At 45.2% G+C, this 17,213-nt stretch overlaps 1 protein-coding gene across 1 annotated transcript; it reads right to left on the bottom strand.

Annotated features, from left to right (window-relative positions):
* Positions 1 to 808: 808 nt before the first annotated feature.
* LOC110449674 (mucin-2-like) lies at positions 809 to 12,669 on the bottom strand. Its single transcript, XM_021496686.1, has 9 exons — positions 12,384 to 12,669; positions 11,644 to 11,927; positions 8,301 to 9,861; positions 7,048 to 8,133; positions 5,488 to 5,922; positions 4,162 to 5,243; positions 3,025 to 3,904; positions 2,427 to 2,845; positions 809 to 2,329 (listed from the first exon to the last, which is right to left on the bottom strand). The coding sequence occupies exons 1-9, from the start codon at positions 12,667 to 12,669 to the stop codon at positions 809 to 811; spliced, it is 7,554 nt and encodes a 2,517-aa protein (XP_021352361.1).
* Positions 12,670 to 17,213: the final 4,544 nt, after the last annotated feature.

The following is a 17,213-nucleotide window of genomic DNA, read 5'->3' as shown; positions in this document are numbered from 1 at the left end:
TCTATTGGACGAGTTTGAGATACCTCCAACGGATTCATGTTTCAGAGTGTCAAGCTCAAGGTCATCCGTTCTGTTTACAGAAAATATTTGTCATTGCTCTAGTGATTCTATTTATGAAGATTTGAAAAAAACAAAAAATTCAAATATTGGTTAAGCATAAAAAATGAATCGAAGATTTTGTGTTCCAGAGAGCCAGGTTCAAGGTCACCATTATTACTATATTTGTTTGTCATTACTCTTCTACAGGCAACAGCTATGAGAACATCTATACATTTAACACATCCAACTCAATCTCGACATTGAATTACACTAACGCTATCTAAAAATCTATTAATTTTTCAAAATTTTAAATTCAATATAACAGATGTGACCCATTAAATATTTGTGTGACTATATATGTCTGTTTGGTATTTTAATGGAAATAATATACAGACCAAATGGTGTCAATTATCAGAGGATTGTGTGAGTTTAGTGATACTGTTACGTTTATAACTACACGCTAGTGGATTTGTATCGCTTGTGACGCATTGTTTATATTCGTATCACGGATCGGTTTATCTAGATATATGTCAGTCGGTTGGATGTTTTATAAACTTAAATAATTAATTTATGATCAACAATGGCACAAGAGGTCTGCTTTATGGCATCACAGACCGATAAATGTAAAACGAAATAAAAACATCTGTCAAAGAACAGCCATTGTCTATCCGTCTATCCGTGTGTTCATATTTAATAAGAATTGTTATGCAAATCAGCATCTGCAGAGCGAATTTAAAATGGGGTAGGAGGAGAAACCACTTACTGGCTGTTATGTTAGTTGGTTGTTGGTGGTTGTCGTGATCGTTGCGGTGTTCGGGGATACAATGACTAAGTATCTGTTGGTGGTTGTTGTGGTGGCGCTGACCGTGGCGGTGGTCGGGGGTACAATGACGAAGTATCTGTTGGTGGTTGTGGTGGTGGCGGTGACCGTGGCGGGGGTCTGGGATACACTGACTATGTATCTGTCGGTGGTTGTGGAGGTGGCGGTGACCGTGGCGGTGGTCGGGGGGACAATGACTAAGTATCTGTTGGTGGTTGTTGTGGTGGCGGGGACCGTGGCGGTGGTCGGGGGTACAATGACTAAGTATCTGTTGGTGGTTGTGGTGGTGGCGGTGACCATTGCGGGGGTCGGGGATACACTGACTATGTATCTGTTGGTGGTTGTGGTGGTGGCGGTGACCATTGCGGGGGTCGGGGATACACTGACTATGTATCTGTTGGTGGTTGTTGTGGTGGCGGTGACCGTGGCGGGGGTCGGGGATACACTGACTAAGTATCTGTTGGTGGTTGTTGTGGTGGCGGGGACCGTGGCGGTGGTCGGGGGTACAATGACTAAGTATCTGTTGGTGGTTGTGGTGGGGGCGGTGACCATTGCGGGGGTCGGGGATACAATGACTATGTATCTGTCGGTGGTTGTGGTGGTGGCGGGGACCGTGGCGGTGGTCGGGGGTACAATGACTAAGTATCTGTTGGTGGTTGTGGTGGTGGCGGTGACCATTGCGGGGGTCGGGGATACACTGACTATGTATCTGTTGGTGGTTGTGGTGGTGGCGGTGACCATTGCGGGGGTCGGGGATACACTGACTATGTATCTGTTGGTGGTTGTGGTGGTGGCGGTGACCATTGCGGGGGTCGGGGATACACTGACTATGTATCTGTTGGTGGTTGTGGTGGTGGCGGTGACCATTGCGGTGGTCTGGGATACACTGACTATGTATCTGTCGGTGGTTGTGGAGGTGGCGGTGACCGTGGCGGTGGTCGGGGGGACAATGACTAAGTATCTGTTGGTGGTTGTGGTGGTGGCGGTGACCATTGCGGGGGTCGGGGATACACTGACTATGTATCTGTTGGTGGTTGTGGTGGTGGCGGTGACCGTGGCTGTGGTCTGGGATACACTGACTATGTATCTGTCGGTGGTTGTGGAGGTGGCGGTGACCGTGGCGGTGGTCGGGGGGACAATGACTAAGTATCTGTTGGTGGTTGTGGTGGTGGCGGTGACCGTGGCGGTGGTCTGGGATACACTGACTATGTATCTGTCGGTGGTTGTGGTGGTGGCGGTGACCGTGAATTTGCGGTGGTCTGGGATACACTGACTAAGTACCTGTTGGTGGTTGTGGTGGTGGCGGTGACCGTTGCGGTGGTCGGGAATACAATGACTAAGTATCTGTTGGGGGTTGTGGTGGTTGCGCTGACCATTGCGGTGGTTTGGGATACGCTGACTAAGTATCTGTTGGTGGTTGTTGTGGTGGCGGTGACCGTGGCGGTGGTCGGGGATTAACTGACTATGTATCTGTCGGTGGTTGTGGTGGTGGCGGTGACCGTGACTTTGCGGTGGTCTGGGATACACTGACTAAGTATCTGTTGGTGGTTGTGGTGGTGGCGCTGACCGTGGCGGTGGTCGGGAATACAATGACTAAGTATCTGTTGGTGGTTGTGGTGGTTGCGCTGACCATTGCGGTGGTTTGGGATACACTGACTAAGTATCTGTTGGTGGTTGTTGTGGTGGCGATGACCGTGGCGGTGGTCGGGGGTACAATGACTAAGTATCTGTTGGTGGTTGGGGTGGTGGCGGTGACCGTGGCGGTGGTCGGGGGTACATTGACGAAGTTTCTGTTGGTGGTTGTGGTGGTGGCGGTGACCGTGGCGGTGGTCGGGGGTTCATTGACGAAGTTTCTGTTGGTGGTTGTGGTGGTGGCGGTGCCCGTGGCGGTGATCGGGGGTACACTGACTAAGTATCTGTTGGTGGTTGTGGTGGTGGCGGTGACCGTGGCGGTGGTCGGGGGTACAATAGCTGTTGCTATTGTTGCTACTTGGTGGAATTGGAGAGTTCACACACTTAATATCTGTTGGTGGTGGTGATGGGGAACAAATGGGTGCGTTGGTGTTTTCAACCAACGACGTACAGTGCCAGTTGGTTTGTGTTGGTGCGGTGTTGTTGACAATTTGGTACTGTGTGCCTGTTGGTGGTGGTGCGGTGTTGTTTACAACTATGTTCAGTGCCTGTTGGTGTTGGTGCGGAGTTGTTGACCACGAGGTACAGTGCTTGTTGGTGTTGATACGGTGTTGATGATAACGTGGTGCAGTGCCTTTTGGTGTTGGTGCGGTGTTGTTGACAATGAGGTACAGTGCCTGTTCGTGTTGGTACGGTGTTGTTGACAATGAGGTACAGTGCCTTTTTTTTTGTTGGTACGGTGTTGTTGACAACGACGTATAGTGCCTGTTGTTTTGTTGGTGCGGTGTTGTTGACAACGACGTACAGTGTGTGTTGTTTTGTTGGTGCGGTGTTGTTGACAATGCGGTACAGTGCCTTTTGGTGTTGGTGCGGTGTTCTTGACAATGAGGTATAGTGCCTTTTGGTGTTGGGAGGGGGTTGTTGATAATGAGGTACAGTGCCTGTTGGGGTTGGTGCGGTGTTGTTGACAACGACGTACAATGCCTGTTGGTGTTGGTGCGGAGTTGTTGACAACGAGGTACAGTGCTTGTTGGTGTTGGTACGGTGTTGTTGATAACGTTGTACAGTGCCTGTTGGTGTTGGTGCGGTGTTGTTGACCACAAGGTACAGTGCCTGTTGGTGTTGGTACGGGGTTGTTGACAACGTTGTAAGTGCCCGTTGGTGTTGGTGCGGGGTTGTTGACAATGAGGTACAGTGCCTGTTTGTGTTGGTGCGGTGTTGCTGACGATAAGTTACAGTGCCTGTTGGTGTTGGTACGGTGTTGTTTACAACGAGGTACAGTGCCTGTTGGTGTTGGTGCGGTGTTGTTGACGATAAGTTACGGTGCCTGTTGGTGTTGGTACGGTGTTGTTTACAACGAGGTACAGTGCCTGTTGGTGTTGGTGCGGTGTTGTTGACAATGAGGTACGGTGCCTGTTGGTGTTGGTACGGTGTTGTTGACAATGAGGTACAGTGCCTGTTGTTTTGTTGGTACGGTGTTGTTGACAACGACGTACAGTGCCTGTTGTTTTGTTGGTGCGGTGTTGTTGACAATGAGGTACAGTGCCTTTTGGTGTTGGTGCGGTGTTGTTGACAATGAGGTATAGTGCCTTTTGGTGTTGGTAGGGTGTTGTTGATAATGAGGTACAGTGCCTGTTGGTGTTGGTACGGTGTTGTTGACAACGACGTACAGTGCCTGTTGGTGTTGGTACGGAGTTGTTGACCACGAGGTACAGTGCCTGTTGGGGTTGGTGCGGTGTTGTGGTATAGTGCCTGTTGGTGTTGGTACGGTGTTGTTGACAATGAGGTACAGTGCCTGTTGGTGTTGGCACGGTATTGTTGACAACGTGGTATAGTGCCTGTTGGTGTTGGTACGGTGTTGTTGACAATGAGGTACAGTGCATGTTTGTGTTGGTACGGTGTTGTTGACAATGTTGTACAGTGCTTGTTTGTGTTGGTGCGGTATTGTTGACAACGACGTACAGTGCCTGTTGGTGTTGGGGGGGAGTTGTTGACCACAAGGTACAGTGCTTGTTTATGTTGGTGTGGTATTGTTGACAACGAGGTACAGTGCCCGGTGCCTGTTGTTTTGTTGGTGCGGTGTTGTTGACAATGAGGTACAGTGCTTGTTTTTGTTGGTGCGGTATTGTTGACAATGAAGTACAGTGCTTGTTTGTGTTGGTGTGGTGTTGTTGACAATGAGGTACAGTGCTTGTTTTTGTTGGTGCGGTATTGTTGACAACGACGTACAGTGCCTGTTGGTGTTGGGGGGGAGTTGTTGACCACAAGGTACAGTGCTTGTTTGTGTTGGTGCGGAGTTGTTGACCAAGAGATACCGTGCCCGTTGGTATTGGTGCGGTATTGTTGACAACGACGTACAGTGCCTGTTGTTTTGTTGGTGCGGTGTTGTTGACAATGAGGTACAGTGCATGTTGGTGTTGGTACGGTGTTGTTGACAACGACATACAGTTCCTGTTGGTGTTGGTGCGGGGTTGTTGACCAAGAGGTACAGTGCCTGTTGGTGTTGATGCGGAGTTGTTGACCAAGAGGTACAGTGCCTGTTGGGGTTGGTGCGGAGTTGTTGACAACGACGTACAATGCCTGTTGGTGTTGGTGCGGAGTTGTTGGCCACGAGGTACAGTGCCTGTTGGGGTTGGTGCGGTGTTGTTGACAACGACGTACAGTGGCTGTTGGTGTTGGTGCGGAGTTGTTGACCCAGAGTTATATTGCCTGTTGGTGTTGGTGCGGGGTTGTTGACCACGAGGTACAGTGCCTGTTGGGGTTGGTGCGGTGTTGTGGTATAGTGCCTGTTGGTGTTGGTACGGTGGTGTTGACAATGAGGTACAGTGCATGTTTGTGTTGGGACGGTGTTGTTGACAATGTTGTACAGTGCTTGTTTGTGTTTGTGCGGAGTTGTTGACCAAGAGATACCGTGCCCGTTGGTGTTGGTGTGGTATTGTTTACAACGACGTACAGTGCCTGTTGGTGTTGGTGTAGTATTGTTGACAACGACGTACAGTGCTTGTTTGTGTTGGTGCGGAGTTGTTGACCACGAGGTCCAGTGCTCGTTTGTGTTGGTGCAGTATTGTTGACAACGAGGTACAGTGCCTGTTGGTGTTGGTGCGGAGTTGTTGACCACGAGGTACAGTGCCTGTTGGTGTTGGTGCGAAGTTGTTGACCAAGAGGTACAGTGGCAGTTGGTGTTGGTGCGGAGTTGTTGACCACGAGGTACAGTGCCTGTTGGTGTTGGTGCGGAGTTGTTGACAAAGAGCTACAGTGCCTGTTGGTGTTGGTGCGGAGTTGTTGACAAAGAGCTACAGTGCCTGTTGGTGTTGGTGCGGAGTTGTTGACCAAGAGGTACAGTGCCTGTTGGTGTTGATGCGGAGTTGTTGACCAAGAGCTACAGTGCCTGTTGGTGTTGGTGCGGAGTTGTTGACCAAGAGATACAGTGCCTGTTGGTGTTGGTACGGTGTTGTTGACAACGTTGTACAGTGCCTGTTTGTGTTGGTGCGGTATTGTTGACAATGAAGTTCAGTGCTTGTTTTTGTTGGTGCGGTATTGTTGACAATGAAGTACAGTGCTTGTTTTTGTTGGTGCGGTATTGTTGACAATGAAGTACAGTGCTTGTTTGTGTTGGTGCGGTGTTGTTGACAATGAGGTACAGTTCTTGTTTGTGTTGGTGCGGTATTGTTGACAATGAAGTACAGTGCTTGTTTTTGTTGGTGCGGTATTGTTGACAATGAAGTACAGTGCTTGTTTGTGTTGGTGCGGTATTGTTTACAATGAAGTACAGTGCTTGTTTTTGTTGGTGCGGTATTGTTGACAATGAAGTACAGTGCTTGTTTTTGTTGGTGCGGTATTGTTGACAATGAAGTACAGTGCTTGTTTTTGTTGGTGCGGTATTGTTGACAACGACGTAGAGTGCCCGTTGGTGTTGGTTCGTAGTTGTTGAACACGAGGTACAGTGCTTGTTTGTGTTGGTGCGGTGTTGTTGACAATGAGGTACAGTGCCTGTTGGTGTTGGGACGGTGTTGTTGACAATGAGGTACAGTGCCTGTTTGTGTTGGTGCGGTGGTGTTGACGATAAGTTACAGTGCCTGTTGGTGTTGTTACGGTGTTGTTGACAACGTTGTACAGTGCCTGTTTGTGTTGGTGCGGTATTGTTGACAATGAAGTGGTGTTGGTACGGTGTTGTTGACAATGAGGTACGCGGTATTGTTGACAATGAAGTACAGTGCTTGTTTTTGTTGGTGCGGTATTGTTGACAATGAAGTACAGTGCTTGTTTTTGTTGGTGCGGTATTGTTGACAACGACGTAGAGTGCCCGTTGGTGTTGGTTCGGAGTTGTTGAACACGAGGTACAGTGCTTGTTTGTGTTGGTGCTGTATTGTTGACAATGAAGTACAGTGCTTGTTTGTGTTGGTGCTGTATTGTTGACAACGACGTACAGTGCCTGTTGGTGTTGGTACGGTGTTGTTGACAATGAGGTACAGTGCCTGTTTGTGTTGGTGCGGTGGTGTTGACGATAAGTTACAGTGCCTGTTGGTGTTGTTACGGTGTTGTTGACAACGTTGTACAGTGCCTGTTGGTGTTGGTGCGGAGTTGTTGACCAAGAGGTACAGTGCCAGTTGGTGTTGTTGCGGAGTTGTTGACCACGAGGTACAGTGCCTGTTGGGGTTGGTGCGGTGTTGTTGACCACGAGGTACAGTGCCTGTTTGTGTTGGTACGGTGTTTTTGACAATGAGGTACAGTGCCTTTTGGTGTTGGGACGGTGTTGTTGACAATGAGGTACAGTGCCTTTTGGTGTTGGGACGGTGTTGTTGACAATGAGGTACAGTGCCTGTTGGTGGTGGTGCGGTGTTGTTGACAACGAGGTACAGTGCCTGTTGGTGTTGTTACGGTGTTGTTGACAACGTTGTACAGTGCCTGTTGGTGGTGGTGCGGTGTTGTTGACAATGAGGTACAGTGCCTGTTGATGTTGGTGCGGTGTTGTTGACAACGAGGTACAGTGCCTGTTTGTGTTGGTACGGTGTTGTTGACAATGAGGTACAGTGCCTTTTGGTGTTGGGACGGTGTTGTTGACAATGAGGTACAGTGCCTGTTGGTGTTGGTGCGGTATTGTTGACAACGAGGTACAGTGCCTGTTGGTGTTGGTGCGGTGTTGTTGACCACGAGGTACAGTGCCTGTTTGTGTTGGTGCGTTGGTACGGTGTTGTTGACAATGAGGTTATTGTTCTGTTGGTGTTGATACGGTGTTGTTGACAATGAGGTACAGTGACTGTTGGTGTTGGTCGGATGTTGTTGACAATGAGGTACAGTGCCTGTTGGTGTTGGTGCGGTATTGTTGACAATGAAGTACAGAGCTTGTTTGTGTTGGTGCGGCATTGTTGACAACGAGGTACAGTGCTCGTTTGTGTTGGTGCGGTATTGGTACAGTGCCAGTTGGTTTGTGTTGGTGCGGTGTTGTTGACAATGAGGTTCAGTGCCTTTTGGTGTTGGGACAGTGTTGTTGACAATGAGGTACTGTGCCTTTTGGTGTTGGGACGATGTTGTTGACAATGAGGTACAGCGCCTTTTGGTGTTGGGACGGTTTTGTTGACAATGAGGTACAGTTCCTTTTGGTGTTGGTACGGTGTTGTTGACAATAAGGTACAGTACAGTGCCTGTTGGTGTTGGTGCGGTATTGTTGACAACGAGGTACAGTGCTCGTTTGTGTTGGTGCAGTATTGTTTACAACGAGGTATAGTGCCCGTTGGTGTTGTTGCGGAGTTGTTGACCACGTGGTACAGTACCTGTTTATGTTGGTGTGGTATTGTTGACAACGACGTACAGTGCCTGTTGGTGTTGGTGCGGAGTTGTTGACCACGAGGTACAGTGCCTGTTGGTGTTGGTGCGGTATTGTTGACAACGAGGTACAGTGCCTGTTGGTGTTGGTGCGGAGTTGTTGACCAAGAGGTACAGTGCCTGTTGGTGTTGGTGTGGTATTGTTGACAACGACGTACAGTGCTTGTTTGTGTTGGTGCGGTATTTTTGACAACGAGGTACTGTGCCTGTTGGTGTTGGTGCGGAGTTGTTGACCACGTTGGACAGTGTTTGTTTTTGTTGGTGCGGAGTTGTTGGCCAAGAGGTACAGTGCCTGTTGGTGTTGGCGTTGGTGCGGAGTTGTTGACAATGTCGTACAGTGCTTGTTTGTGTTGGTGCGGAGTTGTTGACAATGTTGTGCAGTGCTTGTTTGTGTTGGTGCGGTATTTTTGACAACGAGGTACTGCGCCTGTTGGTGTTGGTGCGGAGTTGTTGCCCACGAGGTACAGTGCTTGTTTGTGTTGGTACGGTATTGTTGACCACGAGGTACAGTGCCTGTTTGTGTTTGTGCGGTGTTGTTTACAATGAGGTACAGTGCCCGTTGGTGTTGGTGCGGAGTTGTTGACCAAGAGGTACAGGGCTTGTTTGTGTTGGTGCTGTATTGTTGACAACGACGTACAGTGCCTGTTTGTGTTGGTGCGGTATTGTTGACAACGAGGTACAGTGCCTGTTGGTGTTGGTGTTGGTGCGGAGTTGTTGACAATGTTGTACAGTGCTTGTTTGTGTTGGTGCGGTATTGTTGACAACGAGGTACAGTGCCTGTTGGTGTTGGTGCGGAGTTGTTGACCACGTTGTACAGTGTTTGTTTTTGTTGGTGCGGAGTTGTTGAACAAGAAGTACAGTGCCTGTTGGTGTTGGTACGGTGTTGTTGACAACGACATACATTTCCTGTTGGTGTTGGTGCGGAGTTGTTGACCAAGAGGTACAGTACCGGTTGGTGTTGGTGCGGAGTTGTTGACCAAGAGGTACAGTGCCTGTTGGTGTTGGTGTGGTATTGTTGACAACGACGTACAGTGCTTGTTTGTGTTGGTGCGGAGTTGTTGACCACGAGGTACAGTGCTTGTTTGTGTTGGTGCGGTATTGTTGACAACGACGTACAGTGCCTGTTTGTGTTGGTGCGGAGTTGTTGACCACGAGGTACAGTGCCTGTTTGTGTTGGTGCGGTGTTGTTTACAATGAGGTACAGTGCCCGTTGGTGTTGGTGCGGAGTTGTTGACCACGATGTACAGTGCTTGTTTGTGTTGGTGCGATATTGTTGACAACGATGTACAGTGCCTGTTGGTGTTGGTGCGGAGTAGTTGACCAAGAGGTATAGTGCCTGTTGGTGTTGGTGCGGTGTTGTTGACTACGACGTACAGTGCCTGTTGGTGTTGGTGCGGAGTTGTTGACAGGTACAGTGCCTGTTGGTGTTGGTGCGGTGTTGTTGACAATGAGGTACAGTGCCTTTTGGTGTTGGTACGGTGTTGTTGACAATGAGGTACAGTGCCTGTTGGAGTTGGTGCGGAGTTGTTGACCACGAGGTACAGTGCCTGTTTGTGTTGGTGCGGTGTTGTTTACAATGAGGTACAGTGCCCGTTGGTGTTGGTATGGTGTTGTTGACAATGAGGTACAGTGCCTGTTGGTGTTGGTGCGGAGTTGTTGACCACGAGGTACAGTGTTTGTTGCTGGTGTTGGGATACAATGTCCGTTTTGAGATCGGAGTGTTTAACAAATCTGTTGTTTAGTTTTCCAAATTGCAACCGGCCTTAAGCTTGAGGGAATGTGGGCGAAAGATCGTTTACAAGAGTAAATGATATGTCAAACCGTGTACAGAAGGTTGTGTCTGATAAGCTGCCTACACTAACATTATAATACGGTTACATATCACCCGATAATCACATTGACCTACATATCAACATCTACTGTGTAAATTATTTAATCTTGTACGTATGTACACACTAGCTTGGCAAGACTATTTGAGTATTGTAGTAAATTACAAGAAGCATACCTGCTACAGCTTTTTGTACCTGTTATAAACAGTAGAGAACGAGGTGTAAAACTAACCATGCTGGTGTACCCAGCGGTGCACCACCCGTGTGCCGCCTGTCACATCTCATCACTACCGTTGATAAGTGTCGTTGTTAGCGTGACATAGCGAATGCTTGGAATATATTATGTTTCCCATTAACTTTTTTTTTTCAATCTTCGCTTGTACAGAATAAATGTCATGATTCAGGAAATATGACCCGTCTACCCGCCCGGTCTACCCCGCCAGTCAAACCTCTGGTTTACTTCCGTTCGTCCTAATTCTGATTATTATAGGCGTTACTTTTATAACACCTTTCGAGCATAGGTTGCCATATCACTCCACACATATGTCTTATGTCTACCATGTTACTACTCTAGGTACTGTCATTCATAACCGTGTTTGGGCATGTCATTAAATATCGATTATTAATTACTCGATCAATTTAAATCCTGTTTTTGCGTTCCCTGACGCATTCACGTATTATCACGACTCTGGAGGTAAAAGTTCACAAAGTAGGATAAGTGGTAGGTAGGCATTTGACATAGCAGGAAATGAATTAGCAAAAACCGAAACTCGGTTCAATATTTCCGGTTTTGTACCTCTGCCAAACCTATATACCTGTATGCATTATAAAGGTTGAATGCAATGCATGAACACACACGTACAAACAGCGATAGGCTGTACAAAAGGTAATCTAAATATTGCTCATGGCGTGATGGCGACAGGACAATACACACACACAGTGGTATCCACACCTTCAGCAGAATGCGCCCCCAGTTGACAACATAACCTGCCGTACCCACTGCACTTCGTCATTGTTCGATACACAGGTTCCGTTGTTGCTTTATTTACGCTTCAATCGTACTGACATACAATTGTACAATTAAAAGGTACCTTTAGAATGGAATGTACTTTTAGCCAAGTTAATTTGTATATAAAGAGCTATCGTGATTTAGTGTTTGTCATATAACAAGCTCCCTTCTAACTTTCTTCGACTCGACACCGCGTCGTACTGCTGTTTGATTTTCAAACTTTTTTGAAGTTTTGTAAGTGCAAAAGTATGCCAAGACAGCTCAGATGGTTCAAATTCATGCTTATCGAACAAATTATTTATGGACCAAAACATAAAGGTTTTTGTTGTGTAAGCACATATCTTAGTTTCAGGGACTATTTTGATAAGTCTCAATTACCGGAAGTTCGAATGAAATTAAAACTTCCGGTAATTGAGAATTATCAAAATAGTCCCTGCAACTTCGAGCCAGTGAAGTTCGACTGTATGTTTGGCCAAACAAATGATGATTACCTGGAATCGGTTGGCCAAAATGCAAAAGGCGTTTTCTGATAGCTTCCAAGCTCTGAATAACCGGTAGTTCAGAATTCTTTCCACTCCGGTCAGGGCTCTCTGTCCATAGGGTTTCTGCATGGGCTCACTGAGGCTGAAGGCGTCATCCCCAACCAAGAAAAAGGGCACGTCGACGGTGTCATTGGGAAAGGGCTGTGGGTCTGGCAATCCAATGAAACCATCCTGCACCATCTCCAGGAATTCTGAGGCATTATAGATCCTGGCATCTCCACTTGAACCATATCCTGAAAATACAGAAGGTTAAGAAATTGTCAGTATACACTGAAAATAGCAATAATTGCATATAATTACAAATGCAGTATAATGTATGTGGACTTATACTCACCACGAAGGTCACACCACACAAACTTGTAGTCTGAGTCGACAATGGCCAGTAAGATGATGCTGAAGAAACCCTAAATATAAGGAACCAAAGCTGGCAGGCTTTCTGATGGCTATGTGTTTACCATCAATGGCAGCAACACAATTAGTAAAGTTCCACTTCTTGATAAAACCATCAGCCAGTTGTTTCCATTCTTCAGGTGTGGAGGAGGCTGTCATAACCTCATCAACATATTCCTCACATACAGCATGACAGACTTCTCTGACCACTACAGAGAGTATTCTCAGCGACCCACCAGGAGTACTGCATGTCTGAGTACTTGGCACCAGAAACCAGGTGGCGTAGCGTGGCAGCTAACTTGAGGCCTGGATCCAAGGCTCCCTGTACCAGGTGTGTTGTTTCCAGAGGCGATGACGGACACTCTCGAATATGCAGAGGGATTTCTTGAAAGTTCTAGGATCTTCTCTTCTGAGCTCAACCATGAGCTGAGCATAGATGCCACATTGGCGCCGTCTCTCGGGATGCAGCCGTGGTCTTCTCCAGACGTGCTCTGACTCCTCTTCTCTACCTAAATCGGCCTCTGATGAACTGGTGGATGTTAAAGTGTTGCTGGAAGACTTCTTGGTGGGCCATAGCAGCCACATACTGCAGCCTAAGGCGTTGAATATCTTCCACCTTGCCGAAGGAATAACTAATAATCTTTACATTTAGGCTTCTCCTTATATATATGAAATTCAAGACTACACAAAACTGTTGAGATACTCAAGAAATTTAGATGCGTTACTATTCACGTTGATTCGTATGTCGTACTTACCCTTCGTAATGACTCGTATGCAAGCGTATGCCGTTAACTTTTTAACGTCAACCAATCGTTACAATTCACTTTCATTCGTCATGAAATTTCGGGTTCAATTAGCTACAATACGTAATTATTCGCTACATTTCGTACAAGTTCGCAAACTATCGCAAAGATTCGTCATGAGATCGTCCTCGATCGCTTGATATGCAAATTAGCTGATCACGACCTGATAACTTGCGACCTCTAACGCCAGTTGACGAACGCTATGCGAAGACTTTCCGATTGATTAAAGTGTTGAAACGAATTTTAACGAATGATAGACGAAACATTTATTCGCCACACATTTTTCAATATGCTGAAAATTTTCCGACGAACAAGACTTATTGCAACGGACACAAAAGCTCACAAACGCATCCATACGCACACACCAACGATGTACAACGTACATATACTAATGGGAACGAATTTTACTCAAGTCCTATTCGCCAGTACACGCAAGTTGACGTCGGATTTTTCGCCTATGTGTGGGGAGGTCTTGACAAACATATGATGCACAGTACAAAGGTTGTGTGTTCTATTGCTATCATTAAACGTGACTCGTACACCGCTTGTGAATTTCTTTGAAAGTTGGTATTTGACGTCAGTGGGGCTGAACTTATTAAAGAATTGCAATAGAAACCTTGCCAAGTCCTTCATTTTCACTTTCAAATATCTGAAAGTTATTTTTCGATCGTGAATTTTCTTTTTCTTGCCAAAAAACATACCTGATTCCCTCACCTATTGTGCTCATATGCAGATTGATCCCCGATCGCTCTAATAGTATGACGGGAAAACCCAAACAGTTTCCGAATGGATAACATTCACGTGTTATTCTTCCTGCTGTTATTGGTTTGTAACAACGTTTTTGATTGGCAGGTTAAGTAATGTGCAACGCAAACGTGTATATTGAGGCATTGAAGTATCTCAATATTTATGAAAGCATGCAACACAGATCCGTTCAAATATATTTTAACGTGTAATATCAAAAATAATGACGTCACAAAAAATACAATGACGCCATAAATCAAAGGCAATGGAAAACCAGTCTGTGTTTTAATTGACTGTTTAAAAGTCTATAGTATCCAAAATTATACAACTTAACGTGATTTGGTTCGGTATATGATAATAAGACTCACCCGATGACATATGATTCCTATGAATCCCCCGATAGCTCGTGTTTAAATATCCTGTGATAAACTCGTGTGAGTCTCTAAACGTGATGCTTTGTCTAAAAACGACGAAAACATATATTCAGATTTTGATAGAAGTAACATTTTAGCGGAGATGATACGCAGGATTAACCAAAGGTCAACAATCCATTAATTTCACCTAGGGATTATTCTGATTAAATGGTGTTAAACTGAGTAGTTAGATATTTGGATATTGGCTCGGTTGACTTGGTTGAGCAACTAGAAGAGCCAGCAATAATACGTTGTTTACAGAGATTGTAATGAAATTACGGAAACCGTTACACACGAAGTAGGTCTGTATCCTTATCATTAGTGGGTATTCGGAAATATTTAAATGCATAAGAATGATTAGCTACTATTTAGCCTTTCAAATATGTAGAGGAAGCGGTTCCTTGGTTGTCAAACAAGCCCAATGCGTTTTGCAAGCAGGCAAGCTTAAAGTGTTTGCAGACATTTAGATCGCTAGATGCCTTGTCTGCAGATCGTAAGGTGTTGTTTTAATATTGGGATAATGAAATACAGACAAAACATGTAATGCATTTTTTGTTTTCATTGAGGGAGTCTTTCTATACATAGTGACCGTCATCAACAAATCTCGTAGCTTTGTATCATGGATAATATTAAGATAACCTGTTACGACATTTCCGGCTAGACCGCAAATGTATGGGAATGCTCAGTAACACAATGCTGAAGGGGAAATTATTGTAAGGTCATTTTAATACAGTTGTTGTAGCGCTTGCATGTAGTTGAAAAGTTTGGAAGCAGATGTTTTTTTTTTTTTATCTAATGACTGTAGTGGGTTAGCGTGGACGGACTTAAGATGTTACTGATGTTAATGCTGTCTATTCCCTTGTTGGAAAAAGAGGGCTTTCATGCCACTCTTCGTTACCGGGGAGTTGTGACTATCCTTACGACCTGCTAAAAGACTCGAGTTAGTGCCACATCCTAAGTTATCTTTAGTTTAGTAGAATACTTGTAATGTTTGTAATCGAGAGAGGGCGAGAGAAGATGGTTCGTTTGATAGGCTCTATTTTGAAATACCGAACTACTCCAGTTTAAGTAAAACAAACATAGTAAATATTGGTTGTAACCTTGAATATGATGTAATGCAAGACAAAATAAAAACTAATACATTAAAAAATAGTACGACGTATTCTATAGAATTCCATTAGAGGTTTTGAAAGATATAGACGTCCTCAACATTTGAATGAACGTTATTTAATAACAATCTGTGGTAATAAGTTCAGATTGGTTTTCCAGACAAAAACAATCTTCACACTAATTGCGTTATTTCCAGGCAAAACCTCCCAACGGTTGATGGTGTACCAGTATCTCTTTATTCAAATGACAAGTTTCCCATAAATACCCTCAATGTATGATATATGTATGTCAGATATAGCAGGGAGCGTTCATTTGGTGTCAAGGCTAGCGTCTCGTCACGTGTTCATTACAACATATGGCGCTACAGGCTTGCGTACAGCCAACAAATATTATAATCCTGACATAGGAAGGGATACATTGAAAGGTAAGTGTGGAGATTAATACACATAGGGACGTTTACCCTAAATACGAGGAATAAGTCACTGCCGCATGAATTCTGTGACGCAAGAGTGACGTAATAGTTGCAAGTAAGTTATGCAGACATGACAGAGGGACGTGGCATATTGAAATTAGACCGTACAGGATATGCTAACCTATCATAAACACATGGCAGGAACAGTCGGAGAATCCAGTTAACAGGGTTATGCAAGATTACCCGTCATCATTAATGATAATGTTGGTGTCACGTAATGTATGTTACCATGACAATATAGGGTCACATGTGTAACGGCCAAACAGACGTCATCCAGACTTCGTTACATACCTCTCGCGTGTGGCGGTGAATGTAGGCCCTGAAACTCACTGACCTCTGAACTAATGTCAACTCGGGGTCATGCGATCACTATGGTAATTTATTGACGTAGCACCTGCATTCCGACTTACATAACGATTTAAAAGCAAAACAATAAAGCCCCTCTTCCATTGTTGGATAGGTATGTTAAAATAAAAGAGATATCACAACAGCACTCAATCAACGAGACATGAATATTCTAATTCTTATCGATGTCTTCATCGATGCATTGGTTGAAACTTGAATGAAAGCTGTTTACACAGGCGAAAATAATATCCCTTCTGATACTGTAAACGCCTTAAGACCTCATTTATTGTGTAAAAAGAATGTCAGCGACAAGGACTCGAATGCTGTTAGAAATAATTGTTTAAAAAATGTTGACGCAAGTATTCCTCGAAAGACAGTTGAATACTAACATGAAAGTGTACTGGTAGTTTTATCAGGACCTGGTGGCGTTACTTGTGTTATTAACACTTTTATCAGGAACTGGTGGCGTTACTTGTGTTATTAACACTTTTATGAGGACCTGGTGGCGTTACTTGTGTTACTGACACTTTTATCAGGACCTGGTGGCGTTACATGTGTTATTAACACTTTTATCAGGACCTGGGGGCGTTACTTGTGTTATAAACACTTTTATTAGGACCTGGTGGCGTTACTTGTGTTATTAACACATTTATCAGGACCTGGTGGCGTTACATGTGTTATTAACACTTTTATCAGGACCTGGTGGCGTTACATGTGTTATTAACACTTTTATCAGGACCTGGTGGCGTTACTTGTGTTTTTAACACTTTTATCAGGACCTGGTGGCGTTGCTTGTGTTATTAACACTTTTATCAGGACCTGGTGCCGTTACCTGTGTTATACACACTTTTATGAGGACCTGGTGGCGTTACTTGTGTTACTGACACTTTTATCAGGACCTGGTGGCGTTACTTGGGTTATAAACACTTTTATCAGGACCTGGTGGCGTTTCTTGTGTTATTAACACTTTTATCAGGACCTAGTGGCGTTACTTGTGTTATTAACACTTTTATTAGGACCTGGTGGCGTTACTTGTGTTATTAACGCTTTTATCAGGACCTGGTGGCGTTACTTGGGTTATAAACACTTTTATCAGGACCTGGTGGCGTTACTTGGGTTATAAACACTTTTATCAGGACCTGGTGGCGTTACTTGGGTTATAAACACTTTTATCAGGACCTGGTGGCGTTTCTTGTGTTATAAACACTTTTATCAGGACCTGGGGGCGTTACTTGTGTTATA

Source organism: Mizuhopecten yessoensis, unplaced genomic scaffold, assembly GCF_002113885.1.
Source record: "Mizuhopecten yessoensis strain PY_sf001 unplaced genomic scaffold, ASM211388v2 scaffold4783, whole genome shotgun sequence".
Lineage (NCBI taxonomy): Eukaryota > Metazoa > Mollusca > Bivalvia > Pectinida > Pectinidae > Mizuhopecten > Mizuhopecten yessoensis.
The sequence above is the reverse complement of the archived record's forward strand: the minus strand, read 5'-3'. Positions and strand labels throughout refer to the sequence as shown.